The 12,162-nt window shown below is 37.1% G+C and overlaps 1 protein-coding gene across 1 annotated transcript in view; it reads left to right on the top strand.

Annotated features, from left to right (window-relative positions):
• Positions 1–11,751, top strand: part of ADGRG2 (adhesion G protein-coupled receptor G2) — a 148,544-nt gene extending 136,793 nt beyond the window's left edge. The window contains exons 25-34 of the mRNA XM_063444698.1: positions 1,401–1,523; positions 1,805–1,850; positions 4,480–4,583; positions 5,470–5,591; positions 6,391–6,662; positions 6,868–6,967; positions 7,655–7,935; positions 8,755–8,856; positions 9,376–9,528; positions 11,049–11,751. Coding sequence (XP_063300768.1) covers positions 1,401–1,523; positions 1,805–1,850; positions 4,480–4,583; positions 5,470–5,591; positions 6,391–6,662; positions 6,868–6,967; positions 7,655–7,935; positions 8,755–8,856; positions 9,376–9,528; positions 11,049–11,215 — 1,470 coding nt within the window. The 3' untranslated portion in view covers positions 11,216–11,751. The remainder of the gene's footprint in view (positions 1–1,400; positions 1,524–1,804; positions 1,851–4,479; positions 4,584–5,469; positions 5,592–6,390; positions 6,663–6,867; positions 6,968–7,654; positions 7,936–8,754; positions 8,857–9,375; positions 9,529–11,048) is intronic.
• The last annotated feature ends 411 nt before the right edge of the window (positions 11,752–12,162 follow it).

Raw genomic sequence — 12,162 nt, 5'->3', positions numbered from 1 at the left:
GGACCAATATGCTGTCCTGATAATCCATACACTATTAGCAGTCAAAATATCAATTGCTAGGAAATGGAAAGCCAGAGAAATCCCAATATGGGAGGAAGTAAAATCACAACTAATTTATCAGCTGAAAATGGAGATAGGGATAGTTAAAGAACCAAGTACTTTGAAAAACTGGCTAGGTATTATACAGGAAAATTAGTTTATAGTTAAACCCTGCTTACATATGTTACAGAGATAGCTAGTTGTTATAATAGGAATGTAAAACTGCTCAACTAAAATCCAATCTGACTCAAGAAAGCCCCCAGTCTGGACCCTTTGTGTACTTCTGTTAATGTATAGTCATTGTTTTGTATGTTTGATATGTATACACTTGAATTTTTTGTTATCATTGCAATTTGAGAAAACGGTAATGCATATAATGATGTATATGTTCTATATAACAAGAAAAAGAATAAAATATTAAATAAGTAAAAAAAAAATAAAAACCCACTTCTTCATAAAAGTGTATTAATTAAACTGTTAATAGCTCCCGACTGATGCAGCTGTCATTAGTCTAGTACTATCCTTACCTTTTGTGTCACTTTACCCCACTCCCTCTAGCATGTAAGCTCATTGAGCAGGGCCCTCAACCCCTCTGTTCCTGTGTGACCAACTTGTCTGGTTACAACGACATGTTTGTTCGTCCACCCACTGTAAAGCGCTGCGGAATTTGTTGGCGCTATATAAATAATCACATAATAATAATAATAATAATAACTAGGTGCCATCATTCAGTGAGGTACAGATAGAAAGCTAATTTGGCTATGAAGAGATATGTTACCATCACTGGATTGTTATTACATACAAAATATTTCGGAAGTAAAACAAACATTAACCTAGGCACCATACTGCCATTCAGTGTTAAACCATTTTTGAAGGAAGGGTCCCTAGCCACCTAGAGCCCAGCCCCTACTTTAGGTATTGTTAAGGTAGGTATTACATTCTTCATTAGCCATCCACGTTCATACCAGCAATGTCTGCTGACACTCAGGCAATCAACTGCAGCCTCTGATAGTAGGGCTAATTTTTAGCCTGAGCAGCACAGAGGGGATGCACTGATGGGATCTCTTGTTAAGCATTAAATCATTTAAGAATAGTTGAATACTGAGTAGAGGGATGATGTCATGGGACTCCAGGCAGTTTAACTTCTTCAGTGAGAATAAGCAGTTATAGTGCCTAGAAGCCCCTTTAATGGAACATGACATTTATTACGAGAGATAAATAAATGACTTTACCTTATACATCTACCTTACATTTCCATATTGCATGCAAATAGGTTTATTTACTTAAAGATTCAAGGGTCATCTGTGTTCCTATTTTTCTGACTTATTTCTGAGCGTTTGCCTGTTTTGTATTTGTATTAGGACTCTTCTCTATCTAAAAGAAATCTGTCGTTGGTGAGCAAAGTTATTTCATCAAGTGTTGGCAACCTCTCAATAACTAATTTAACCGAAAATGTTACTGTGGCCCTAAAGATAAATGGTTTGGTAAGTTACAGTTTGCAACTGCACAATCATGTCAATTTCTTGAGGGACCACATGCAAACCGAGTTTTAAGAGTATTATTTAGTAATATTTAGCATATTATGTTAACTGCTTATGTTAAAACATTGGTAAGGTTCTGTCCACAATTTATTTAACTAGATATATGTGCATGTCCTGGTATTCAAGTATGAATAAGAATATGCTCCGGGTTATGGTGGGATAGCATTGTAAACAAACAAACAAACAAAAAAGTAATCATTTTCATGTTATTTATATTTTTTTAGGAAAACCACACAGTGAAGTGTGTATTTTGGGACTTCAATGGAAACAGTAAGTGTTTTAATTGGAATCATACAAAATTGAGGTAACTGGTTGCTTTAGGTTGTAGTTACATGCGAACAATGTTTGTTTCTCTTTGTATATGCACTGATTATCATTTAACTACTTCTCAAGATGTAAGTTTTCAATTCTGAGATTAATTTTTCTGTTGAAAGACTAATCTTGTTGTTGTGTATGTATGATTGCAATGAATTATGTTCTTTGTTTACGGACCATTATATACCCAGATATTCAATGTGGTCTTGGAAAGATTAGATTCCATGTGCGTTAAAGCAACACACAATTGTTGCAGGTTTATTTGCAGCACATATATGCTGCCAATTTGAAAACATATCCAATGTGCTCTATTAATTTGAAATCTGATGACTGCGGAGGCAGTTTGAGCACAATGTCGTGTTGGTAAAATTAGCTTGAGATAAGGTTTTGTGACGTGGCCTGATATCTTATTGAGAGTAACCATTATAAGTTGGGTAGATTGTGGTTATAAAATGAAGCACACAGTCAGCATCAATATTCAGGTAGGCTTTGGCATTAAAAGAATGCTCACCGGGGTTTCTTTGGGGGGCTGAAGAAACAGATGAATGGGTTGTTAGCCCCAGATCTTTACAGTTGGTAAATTGGGCTGAAGGATTAGTGCTTTTATCTTATTTTTAATTTTACATCAGGCAGCTGCTCTTCAAAGTATAGTGGTCTGTCAGGCTACTTGAGGGGGGCTGTCAGAAGTGGGTGTTGTAGAACAGAATTTTGCTGCACACCCCTCTATTAGGTATTGTGTTTGGATTGCATTGAGTACATGGAAGTCCATGGGCTTCTCTTTCATTTGAATAATGGAGAGCAATGGAAGCATGCTGTTCATGGGTAGAGAGAAATGGATATGTCATGATATATCCCCAGCTCTCTGTTAGTTGGTCATCAGTGTCATCAGTTTTCCCTTGTGCAGAAGGCCATGTGCTTCACATACTTAGTAACACCCCTAATGCTCACTTAGTGCTAAATGGCCTAACTGTGCATCAAACATATACCCCGCATCATTACACCATCACCTTCCTGAACCATGGACACAAGAGAAGAATCCATGAATTTATTTTGTTTTCAACAAATTCTAACTTTACCATCTACAAGCCCAAATCAAGATTCGTCAGGTCCCGCAAAGTTTTTTTCAGTGTTACACTGTGCAGTTTCTGTGTGCCTGTGTCCACTGTAGCCTTAGTTTTTTTTTTAACTGAAAGGAATGCATACCATTATGGATTTCTAGTCCATCTAGTTATCAATGTATTATTAATTCAGAGGTGTTCCTCTGCTTAGCACTGTTGTAACAACGTTATTTCAATTACTGTCAACTTTGTGTGAAGAAGCTTGGACATTTACTTCTGCCCTCCCTAATAAACCAGCAGATCAGTACTTTCGGAGATACCTAAATTGATAATATCTGCACAAGCAGTCATTCCACAGTAAAAGTCTCTTAGTACAGAATGAAGAGGTCACTGAGTATTTAGAGCACAATGCTTATATTAAAGGGACACTTTTAGTCACCAAAACAACTACAGCTTATTGAATTTGTTCTGATATCAATGTGTGTGTCTGTGTATTTGTCCATTTATGTGTGGATATGGATACTTGTACTGTAGGATCTGAGCATATTGAGTAAATCGTAAAGTCACTAAAGGAAGAAATCAAAGTGAATTTTAAATATAAAGGGACACTGTAGTCACCAGAACAACTACAGATTATTGTATTTGTTCTGGTGAGTAGAATCATTCACTTCAGGCTTTTTGCAGTAAACACGGTTTTCAGAGAAAATGCAGTGTTTACATTACAGCCCAGTGATAACTTCACTGGCCACTCCTCAGATGGTTGCTAGAGGGGCTTCCTGAGGCAGTGCTGCACAGTGTCTCCACCCACTGCAGTGTGTCGACACCCTCCCCCCATTCACTGAACTTTCCTTATAGAGAGGCATTGATTCAATGCATCTCTATGAGGAGATGCAGATGGGCCAGGGCTGTGTTAAGCTTCTGTTGGCTCTGCCCCTGATATGCCTCCTTAACAGCCTCAGCCAATCCAATGCTTTTCTACAGGCTCAGAACACTTTTGATTATGTCAGCCAAGTGGGCAGATCAGGGGCAGAGCCAGCAGCAGCAGACTGGAATATAGGTAAGATTTTGCTATATTCCGGGGGGCATTTGAGGCGATGGGGGATAGATGGTGGTTTTAACACTATAGAGTCAGGAATACATGTTTGTGTTCCTGACCCTATAGTGCTCCTTTAAGCATTAATATAAGATTACCAATGGTGTCTTTTTATTGGTGGTAAGGATACATTAATTGAAGTGAGAATTTGAAATGAATTTCAAATTTAAGGTGAAAATAGCTGAACAGGAAGAATTCGCTCTAAGTCATTTATAATTTCAGTTCAGCTACTCTTGTCTTGAATTTGAAATTCACTTTGAATTCTCACTTTAGTAAATAACCCTGATGGTATCAGCAAAGACTGTCAGTGGTTGGTCGGGCCGCATTCATTTCTATATTCTATAAAAGCAGTAATTGTGTTCATTAACTGCAATTAGGATTTGAGATGGTTTACATGTTTGCTAATCTTCACATGCAATCTGTTGCTCAACAGATGGACAAGGAGGCTGGGAGTCCAGTGGTTGCTTTGTGGACAATACAACACAAAATGAGACCGTTTGCAAATGCAATCATCTAACCAGCTTTGCAATATTAATGGTAAGCAAATCGATCACTTCTGCATTTTTTAAATAAGTCAACTTAAAAAAAACAAATTATCCATTATAATAATCTAATAATTGTATTCTGATAAATTATACAAAATGACCTTAGACTTTAGGAAGAGGAAAACCATAATTTGTATTAAAAATGAGCTTTCTGGGCAAAGTTCTAACGGTGGGGTAAGCACCAATGGAAATTCTTGCTGGTTATTCCACATCGAGTATCTCAAACTAGAATTATTCTTTATATATTTGGCTCAGATATCAATGCTCAGTTAACTGCTATGTAGAGCTTAAATCATTTTTGTATCTGTTTATACACCCTTAGTCACACCTCCCCTGGCTGTAACTGACACAGCCTGCATGAAAACAAAAATGGTTTCATTTTCAATCAAGTGTAGCTTACTTTAAAAGTTATAATCTCCTGCTCTGTAAATTTAACTTTAATTACACGCAGGAGGCTTTAACAAGCTATTAACAGAGCAGGAGATAAAACATTCTGAATTAAACAGAAATTGCTCTATAGGAAGTGTAAACATTAGATGACTCTTTAAAGGAAGTATTTAGGAAGGCTGTGTGAGTCACATGCATGGAGGTGTGCCTAGGGCTGTATAAGAAAGTGATTTAACTCAAAATGGCAGAGAATTGAACAGTGAAATTTCAGGGGCATGATCTATACAACAAAACTGCTTCATTAAGGTAAAGTTGCCTTGGTCACTGTAGTGTCCCTTTCATTGTCACAAAATAGAACCACAGATCAATTTTCTCTGCTATTCTTCAACCTAAAAAAACTCTAAATTATTTGCTGTATTCAGCTTTGGCTCTTGAAATATTATTGCATTGCCCCTTTAAGTTTATATTTATTTCTCTATTTGCTATTTTAGGATGTGTACCAGACTGTACTTAACCCTACTGATACGGTGATATTGACGTTTATCACGTACATTGGATGCGGTATCTCTGCGATATTCCTCTCCGTGACCCTAGTGACCTACATTGTCTTTGAGTATGTAACCCTTAGCTCTAGTCACAAAGCAATCAATCTCAAAAATTCTTTGTAGAGTAGTAAGAAGCTTTATAATTTTATGTTCTACATCCGGTAGTAAACTGTTAATGTGGAGAGGTAAAAGAGGCCTGAAGAAATGCAACATTAATAAAATACAAAACTGGGACATAAAGTGTCTGCCTTGTTAAGAACATCTATATATTACTGGGTAGGATCCCCTAAAACGCCAAAAGAGCAAGATTTAAAGGTGTTGGGAAGATTCCTTAATATATAAATCCACAGTGATTGAATAGTAAAATAGCTTGTTTTTGCCTGCATTCTGTGGAGTGTAACAATTTCATAAGCAGCTTTTTAAACCTTGAATCAGGAACCGACTTTTGGAACCCTGATTGAAACAAGTACACTTGCTCATCAGTCCCCAGGCAGCTGCCCACAATAAACTCTGTCAATAAACTCTGGCAACACTGACCCCGTACGTACAACAGAACCCCTCTGACAGTGGCAGGAGTTTAATGAAGAGGTTTTACTGAATTTAATTCGGCATACATTACTTACTAATTAAAGAAGTTTTAAATTGGTAAATGGTCTGCACCTCCCAAGCCATGTCCGTATTGTGCGTGTAAAAGAAAGGCTTAGACTTGATTTAGAGATCGAATGTAAACTTGATACCTGATTAAACTCTTGACTACATGGGATTTTCATCCAAGGTGTTAAAGATACAAATACAACAAACACTCCGCTTAACCCCTTAAAACTATGCATTCCTTGATTTCACACATTTTTCTTTGTATTTTCTTAGGAAAATCCGGAGGGATTACCCATCTAAAATCCTCATCCAGCTGTGTGCTGCGCTGATTGGTTTAAACCTTGCATTCCTTCTTAGTCCATGGATTGCGCTGTACAATAACATCCCTGGACTTTGCATTGCCGCAGCTGCATTTCTACACTATTTTCTTATCGTTTCAATCACTTGGATGGGTCTAGAAGCCTTCCACATGTATTTCTCGCTCGTGAAAGTCTTTAACACATATGTGAGGAAATACATGCTAAAGTTCTGCCTTATTGGCTGGGGTAAGTGGTTTCTTTATTATTTTTCACAATAAAAATGTGGATTTGAAAGCAGGTTTTTTTTTTTTTTTAAGTTGAGATAAAAGTATTTTTATTTGTTTGTTAAAATATTGATTTCCCAATTAGAATATTTATTTCTAAACATCATTGCCATCGTGTAAATTAGTAAAGTATAATCAAAAATCCACTTGTTGTTTTTTTATGGCAGGTTGCCCAGCTATAGTCGTGGCCATTATTTTAGCAGTGAATAAAGATTTGTATGGCCTTCAGTCGCAAGGCACATTTCCCGATGGATCAGCGGATGAAATGTAAGTAGAGGAGTCTGCTGGAGGTTCAAATAAATTCAAAAATGATCCCTTGATCACATAAATCATATTATATGGGCATCATTTTAACACAAGATCTCACACTATATGTAATCAAACAATCCCATACGCCACTGCATATCAACAGTATTTCAGCCCGTGAAGCCATAAAATATACAGTATTCATGCTACTAAATATTTACCCCTTGTTTGCTGTTCCACCCTTTTTATCATTCCATGTATGCTATGTCTAATTCTATGAAATATTTTATTTGCTCAACATCTTTTTGAAGAGTTAAAGAATCCAGGATTTATATATCTTGCAGAACCATACCAAAAGTGACTGGCAGCTGTAATTGTTGGTGCTTCTACCAATCCTGAGTTTAAGACTAAATAATTATTTATCAAGTGTTTTGTTTAATTAATGCAAGAGCTACCTTTACATATTTAAAGTGTTAAGCGTATTAAGCAAATTCAATGGCAGAATTCTGGATTTATTACCTTTTAATTCCTCAGAGTTGTACAACAAAATGTGGGCATGTCAAATAATCGGATGTTTCTAAAGGTTTTTCTACCTCTTTTCTAAAACAATTTATGACATGGATTTAAAGGCTAACATCATTTTAGCATAATGTGTAATTAAATTATCCATTTTCATAATGTGACCAACAAATGTTTCTTTTGCTTCAGATGCTGGATTAAGGACATCATATTTTACATAACTGTTGTCGGTTATTTTGGAATCATATTTCTGTTGAATGTCAGCATGTTTATAGTGGTTTTAATACAGCTGTGCCGTATCAAAAAACAAAAGCAGCTTGGGTACCAGAGGAAAACAACTTTCCAAGACTTGCGGAGTGTGACCGGGATCACATTCCTGCTGGGCATTACCTGGGGCCTGGCATTCTTTTCATTTGGACCAGGGAAAATTGCCGTTTTATATCTCTTCACTATCCTGAACTCACTGCAAGGTTAGCTTCTGATCGTCACACTTCTAATCCTGGAATTTTGACTTAGGGAATTGGAGGACAATAATAAATGTTATAATTTCATGCAACACCAAGATTGAGACTTAAAGGAACACTCTCTGCATTGTAAACATTTCCTCTCATTGAATGACGCATTCCACATTTTAGTGTTAAACAATTTTCAAATGGTTTATCCTTTAAGGGAGGTCCTAGGGAGCCTGCAGGCCTGCTCCTCTTTTATAGGTATACCAATGTGTCTGCATTAGCCCAAGCAGTAATGGGCAGCATTGATTGGCTAAGAACATCAGCGGACCTCACTCAGCCTATTACAGCCACCCATCACTGGTCTGAGTTGGTACGGTTAAGGCAGAATGTATCTCTCTCTTAGCCATAATACCAGTGGGGAGGGGGGGTAGTCTGCAGGTACCCAAAAACCCTCATTGTTTTGTGCAGGATTATGACACTGATATATCTCCAATAGACCAAGCCTCTGAAGTCACCGTCTCCTTCATGCTTGAGTCTCTTTAGAAAATATCAACTGTTTACAATGTAGATGTCTCATAATGCCTCGTTCAAGGTTGCACGGCTGCCCACCATTCCACCTCTGTCTGTATTTTATTCCCTGCTGTTGCATATATAGCTAAAAATGCAGTAAGTCCCCAGCTAGGAACAGGGCTGGTCCTATTGCCAACATTTGTCAAAAGGAAGACATTTTGGTTTATTTGGAAAAGAGAAGCATGAAACGTAGATTTGCATCTCAGTCTAATGCATTTTTATTGTGAATAGTACATTGTGTAACTAAAGAATATTCTTCTTTTACAGGTTTCTTTATATTTATTTTCTACTGTGTAGCAAAGGAAAATGTACGGAAGCAGTGGAGAAGGTATCTCTGCTGTGGAAAGTTAAGGCTGGCTGAAAACTCTGGTAGGTTTTTCTATTCCTCACAATACCAAAAGGTGTAAATAATTTCCTAATATCAATACCGGAATATGTACTTACTGATGATTTAGGTACTTGTCTCAATCCTTCATTTTCTAGTATTTTTATTTAGCCCTTTTCACTGTCCAGTAGATCCGTGCTACAATTAAATGTTGCTGTGGTCATTCTGCGGTAGAAATGATATTCTATCATGCTTATTCTCTATCACTGTACTTTAATCAGAATTGTAAGACTGAGGCTAAAATAGACAAAAATGCTCTAACTCAGCTGTAGTCACAAGTTAACTATTTTTCCCTGCTGTACTTCCAATGGAGGAAGTGACCAACGTCCAGTGAATTCCTGATAACCATTTACAAATGGAAACTCCGGTCACCATAACCATTTCAGGACAATATAGTTGTTATGCTGCTTGCAACATTCCTTTAATTTGTTATATGTACTCAGTCAATTAATATTTTATTCCCTGTGCTTCATGTAGTTTACATTTGTTTCCGGTATTTATAGACTGGAGTAAAACAGCTACTAATAAGCTGAAGAACCAGACATCAAAACAAGGTGCATCAAGCAGCTCAAGCAACTCAATCCAATCCAACAGTAATTCTAACTCTACAACCCTGCTAGTAGGCAATGAATATTTTGTGCATCCGAATGGAAATGGTAGGCCTTGTTCTCTTTAAAATAATGTTATGTTTTTTCACATTTTACCCCCTTTGTTCAACTTGAGTAGCTTAGTAAAAAAATAGTTAGGTCCCACATTTTGTCCAGACCTACTACTGCTTAAGTAGGGATAGCAATATTTGGTTTTTCATCTTCTATAGACTACTAAGAAATAAAAAGCTGGTGTATGGGCAATTACCACTAAACATGGGTCTGCATGTATACTACCTCCTCCTTCCTCAGTCTCCAGGATGAGGCCAAAATGCTCTTGTAAGTCCAAAAACCTTGGTGTCACTCTAGAGAGAATACATTTCATTACTGCTATGGAGGTTATTAGAGGCTGTGCAAGCACCCACACTGCCACTAATTTATGCCATAGCATTTCCATTTATAGTGACCTAGAAATTGTAGGATTATGCTCACAACATTTGGGAGTGCTAAAGTATCACACAAATATTCTGCCCATATGAGAAAGCAATACAATTGAAGCAATATTCAGGCATGTATAGATTTCACCAGAATTTTACCTACCTGAAAAGGAACATGATTTTTGCATGGCAACTTTGGTTTAATAATGCATAGATGTTCCCTATATATATGACTAACAGGGAAAAACCTCAGTATTTCCCTTATCCTCTCACTCCATGAGAAGCAGGTCGTATGGAAAGAGGACTTAGTCTACCCCCATATCACTTGTGCTGTGAGGTGAGGGAATACTGTTGAAAGGGGGGCCACTGGACCATAAACATGTCCAATATCACCCTATAGTGCACACACTATTACTAATAATGCCATGCAAGCTACAGTCCAGGGTGATCCCCTTACCCCATCTTAAAGTGACAAACAAATATCTACCTCTGTCTTCATGACTCTTAGATATAAATGAATGTCTTTCTTAACCTTTCCCTGTAAAATTAAATAATGGGATACTCACATTAAAGGACCAGAAACGTCACCTTGACCACTTCATTTTAATGAAGTGGTCTGGATGCAGCGGTCCTATCATTTTAACCATGCAATGTAAAACAAATGCAGTTTTGTAGAAACTGCAATGTTTTTATTGCAAAATTGAATCCACTTCTAGAGGCATTAGACATTAGAAGCACTTACTCCTCCAGAACTGAGTGAAACCCGTTCCTGGAGTCACATGCTGATCAGAACAGTGCGTGATTGGAGGAGCGCAGCATTGTGCCATGCATGTCTATTTCCAGTTGGAATGTACGTTTTTGAAGGGTAGATGCAGCAAGAAGTCCTGGCGTGTAAAAGTGCGAAGTAATCTTAGCAAACACTGGTAAACAAAGGCAGGTGGACAGAAGGGAGCCTAGAGTCCAAAATAGTACTAAAAGTTAGCACTAAAATGTTATTTTCAGGACTATAAGCCAGTATTTGTCATCGGAAGACCCCATCACATAGTTCTAAGTATCCTATATTATATATTTATGTTATGTGCTTGCTAAAGTGTTAGAATTTTGCCACATACTCATTTTACAGAGTACAACGTGTTTTTTTTTTTTTTTCAGGCAACGTTTTTAAAGAAAGAAATGGAGTTCCCATAATGGTGCAGAATGGAGAAGTTCCACTTCATGACATTTCCATGAGACATTCCAATTGGAATGGCAACCCACAAAACGCTTCCATACGAAGGACTTCTAACAGAGGGAGTGTGCATTTTATGGATCAGAGTTAGTTTTAATGGAATTCCATTGTGCAAACTGTGATGTTATAGGAAATCTGCTTACATCACTGAATAAAGTGAAACTGGAGGATATAAAGCATTGACTTAATCCTTGTGGATGTAACAGCTGCTGGTTCTCTAAAGAAACTTTTTTTTATGAAATCAGAAGTTTGAAATGAGATCTTTTGTCAATACACACAACAATTAACACAGGACACTGATGGTGTGTCGCCATTTTTATCTTGCCGCCTGGTTATTTGTAGTTTCCATCTTAAAAGGTTTTCAAGCCATCATATAATCACTTTTACTGTATTTTTATATATATATTTAATTTATATAATGATGATATTAATATATATGTTTTGTAATGTTTTGTGCTGTAAAATAAAAAAATAAAGGGAAACGTGAATTATGGGATGAAATAGAGATGTAATAGTTTATTGATTTTATAATGAACTTTCTAAATGGTTAACATCCATGCAAGCAGCCTTCCTAAGCTGATTTGCATTTTCATTCCTCACCATTTATAAACTTTGCCTATTTTGATGAAACTGTCTTGATAGTTTAACAAAGAATATCGAGAAGAGATTCAAAAAGATACATTAAAGGGACACTATAGTCACCAGAACAACTACAGCTTACTGAATTTGTTCTGGTCAGTAGAATCATTACCTTCAGGCTTTTTGCTGTAAACACTGTCTTTTCAGAGAAAATGCAGTGTTTACATTACAGCCTAGTGATAACTTCACTGGCCACTCCTCAGATGGCTGTTAGAGATCCTTCCTGGGTCATTGCTGCCTAAAATGCATCCACACATTCAGTGTCTCTTCCCTCTGCTTGCAGACACTGAATTTTCCTCATAGAGATTCATTGATTCAATTGATCTCTATGAGGAGATGCTGATTGGCCAGGGCTGTGTTTGAATCATGCTGGCTCTGCCCCTGATCCTTGTAAGTCTC

Source organism: Pelobates fuscus, chromosome 1, assembly GCF_036172605.1.
Source record: "Pelobates fuscus isolate aPelFus1 chromosome 1, aPelFus1.pri, whole genome shotgun sequence".
NCBI classification, from domain to species: Eukaryota; Metazoa; Chordata; class Amphibia; order Anura; family Pelobatidae; genus Pelobates; species Pelobates fuscus.
This window is presented reverse-complemented; position numbering and strand designations above follow the sequence as displayed.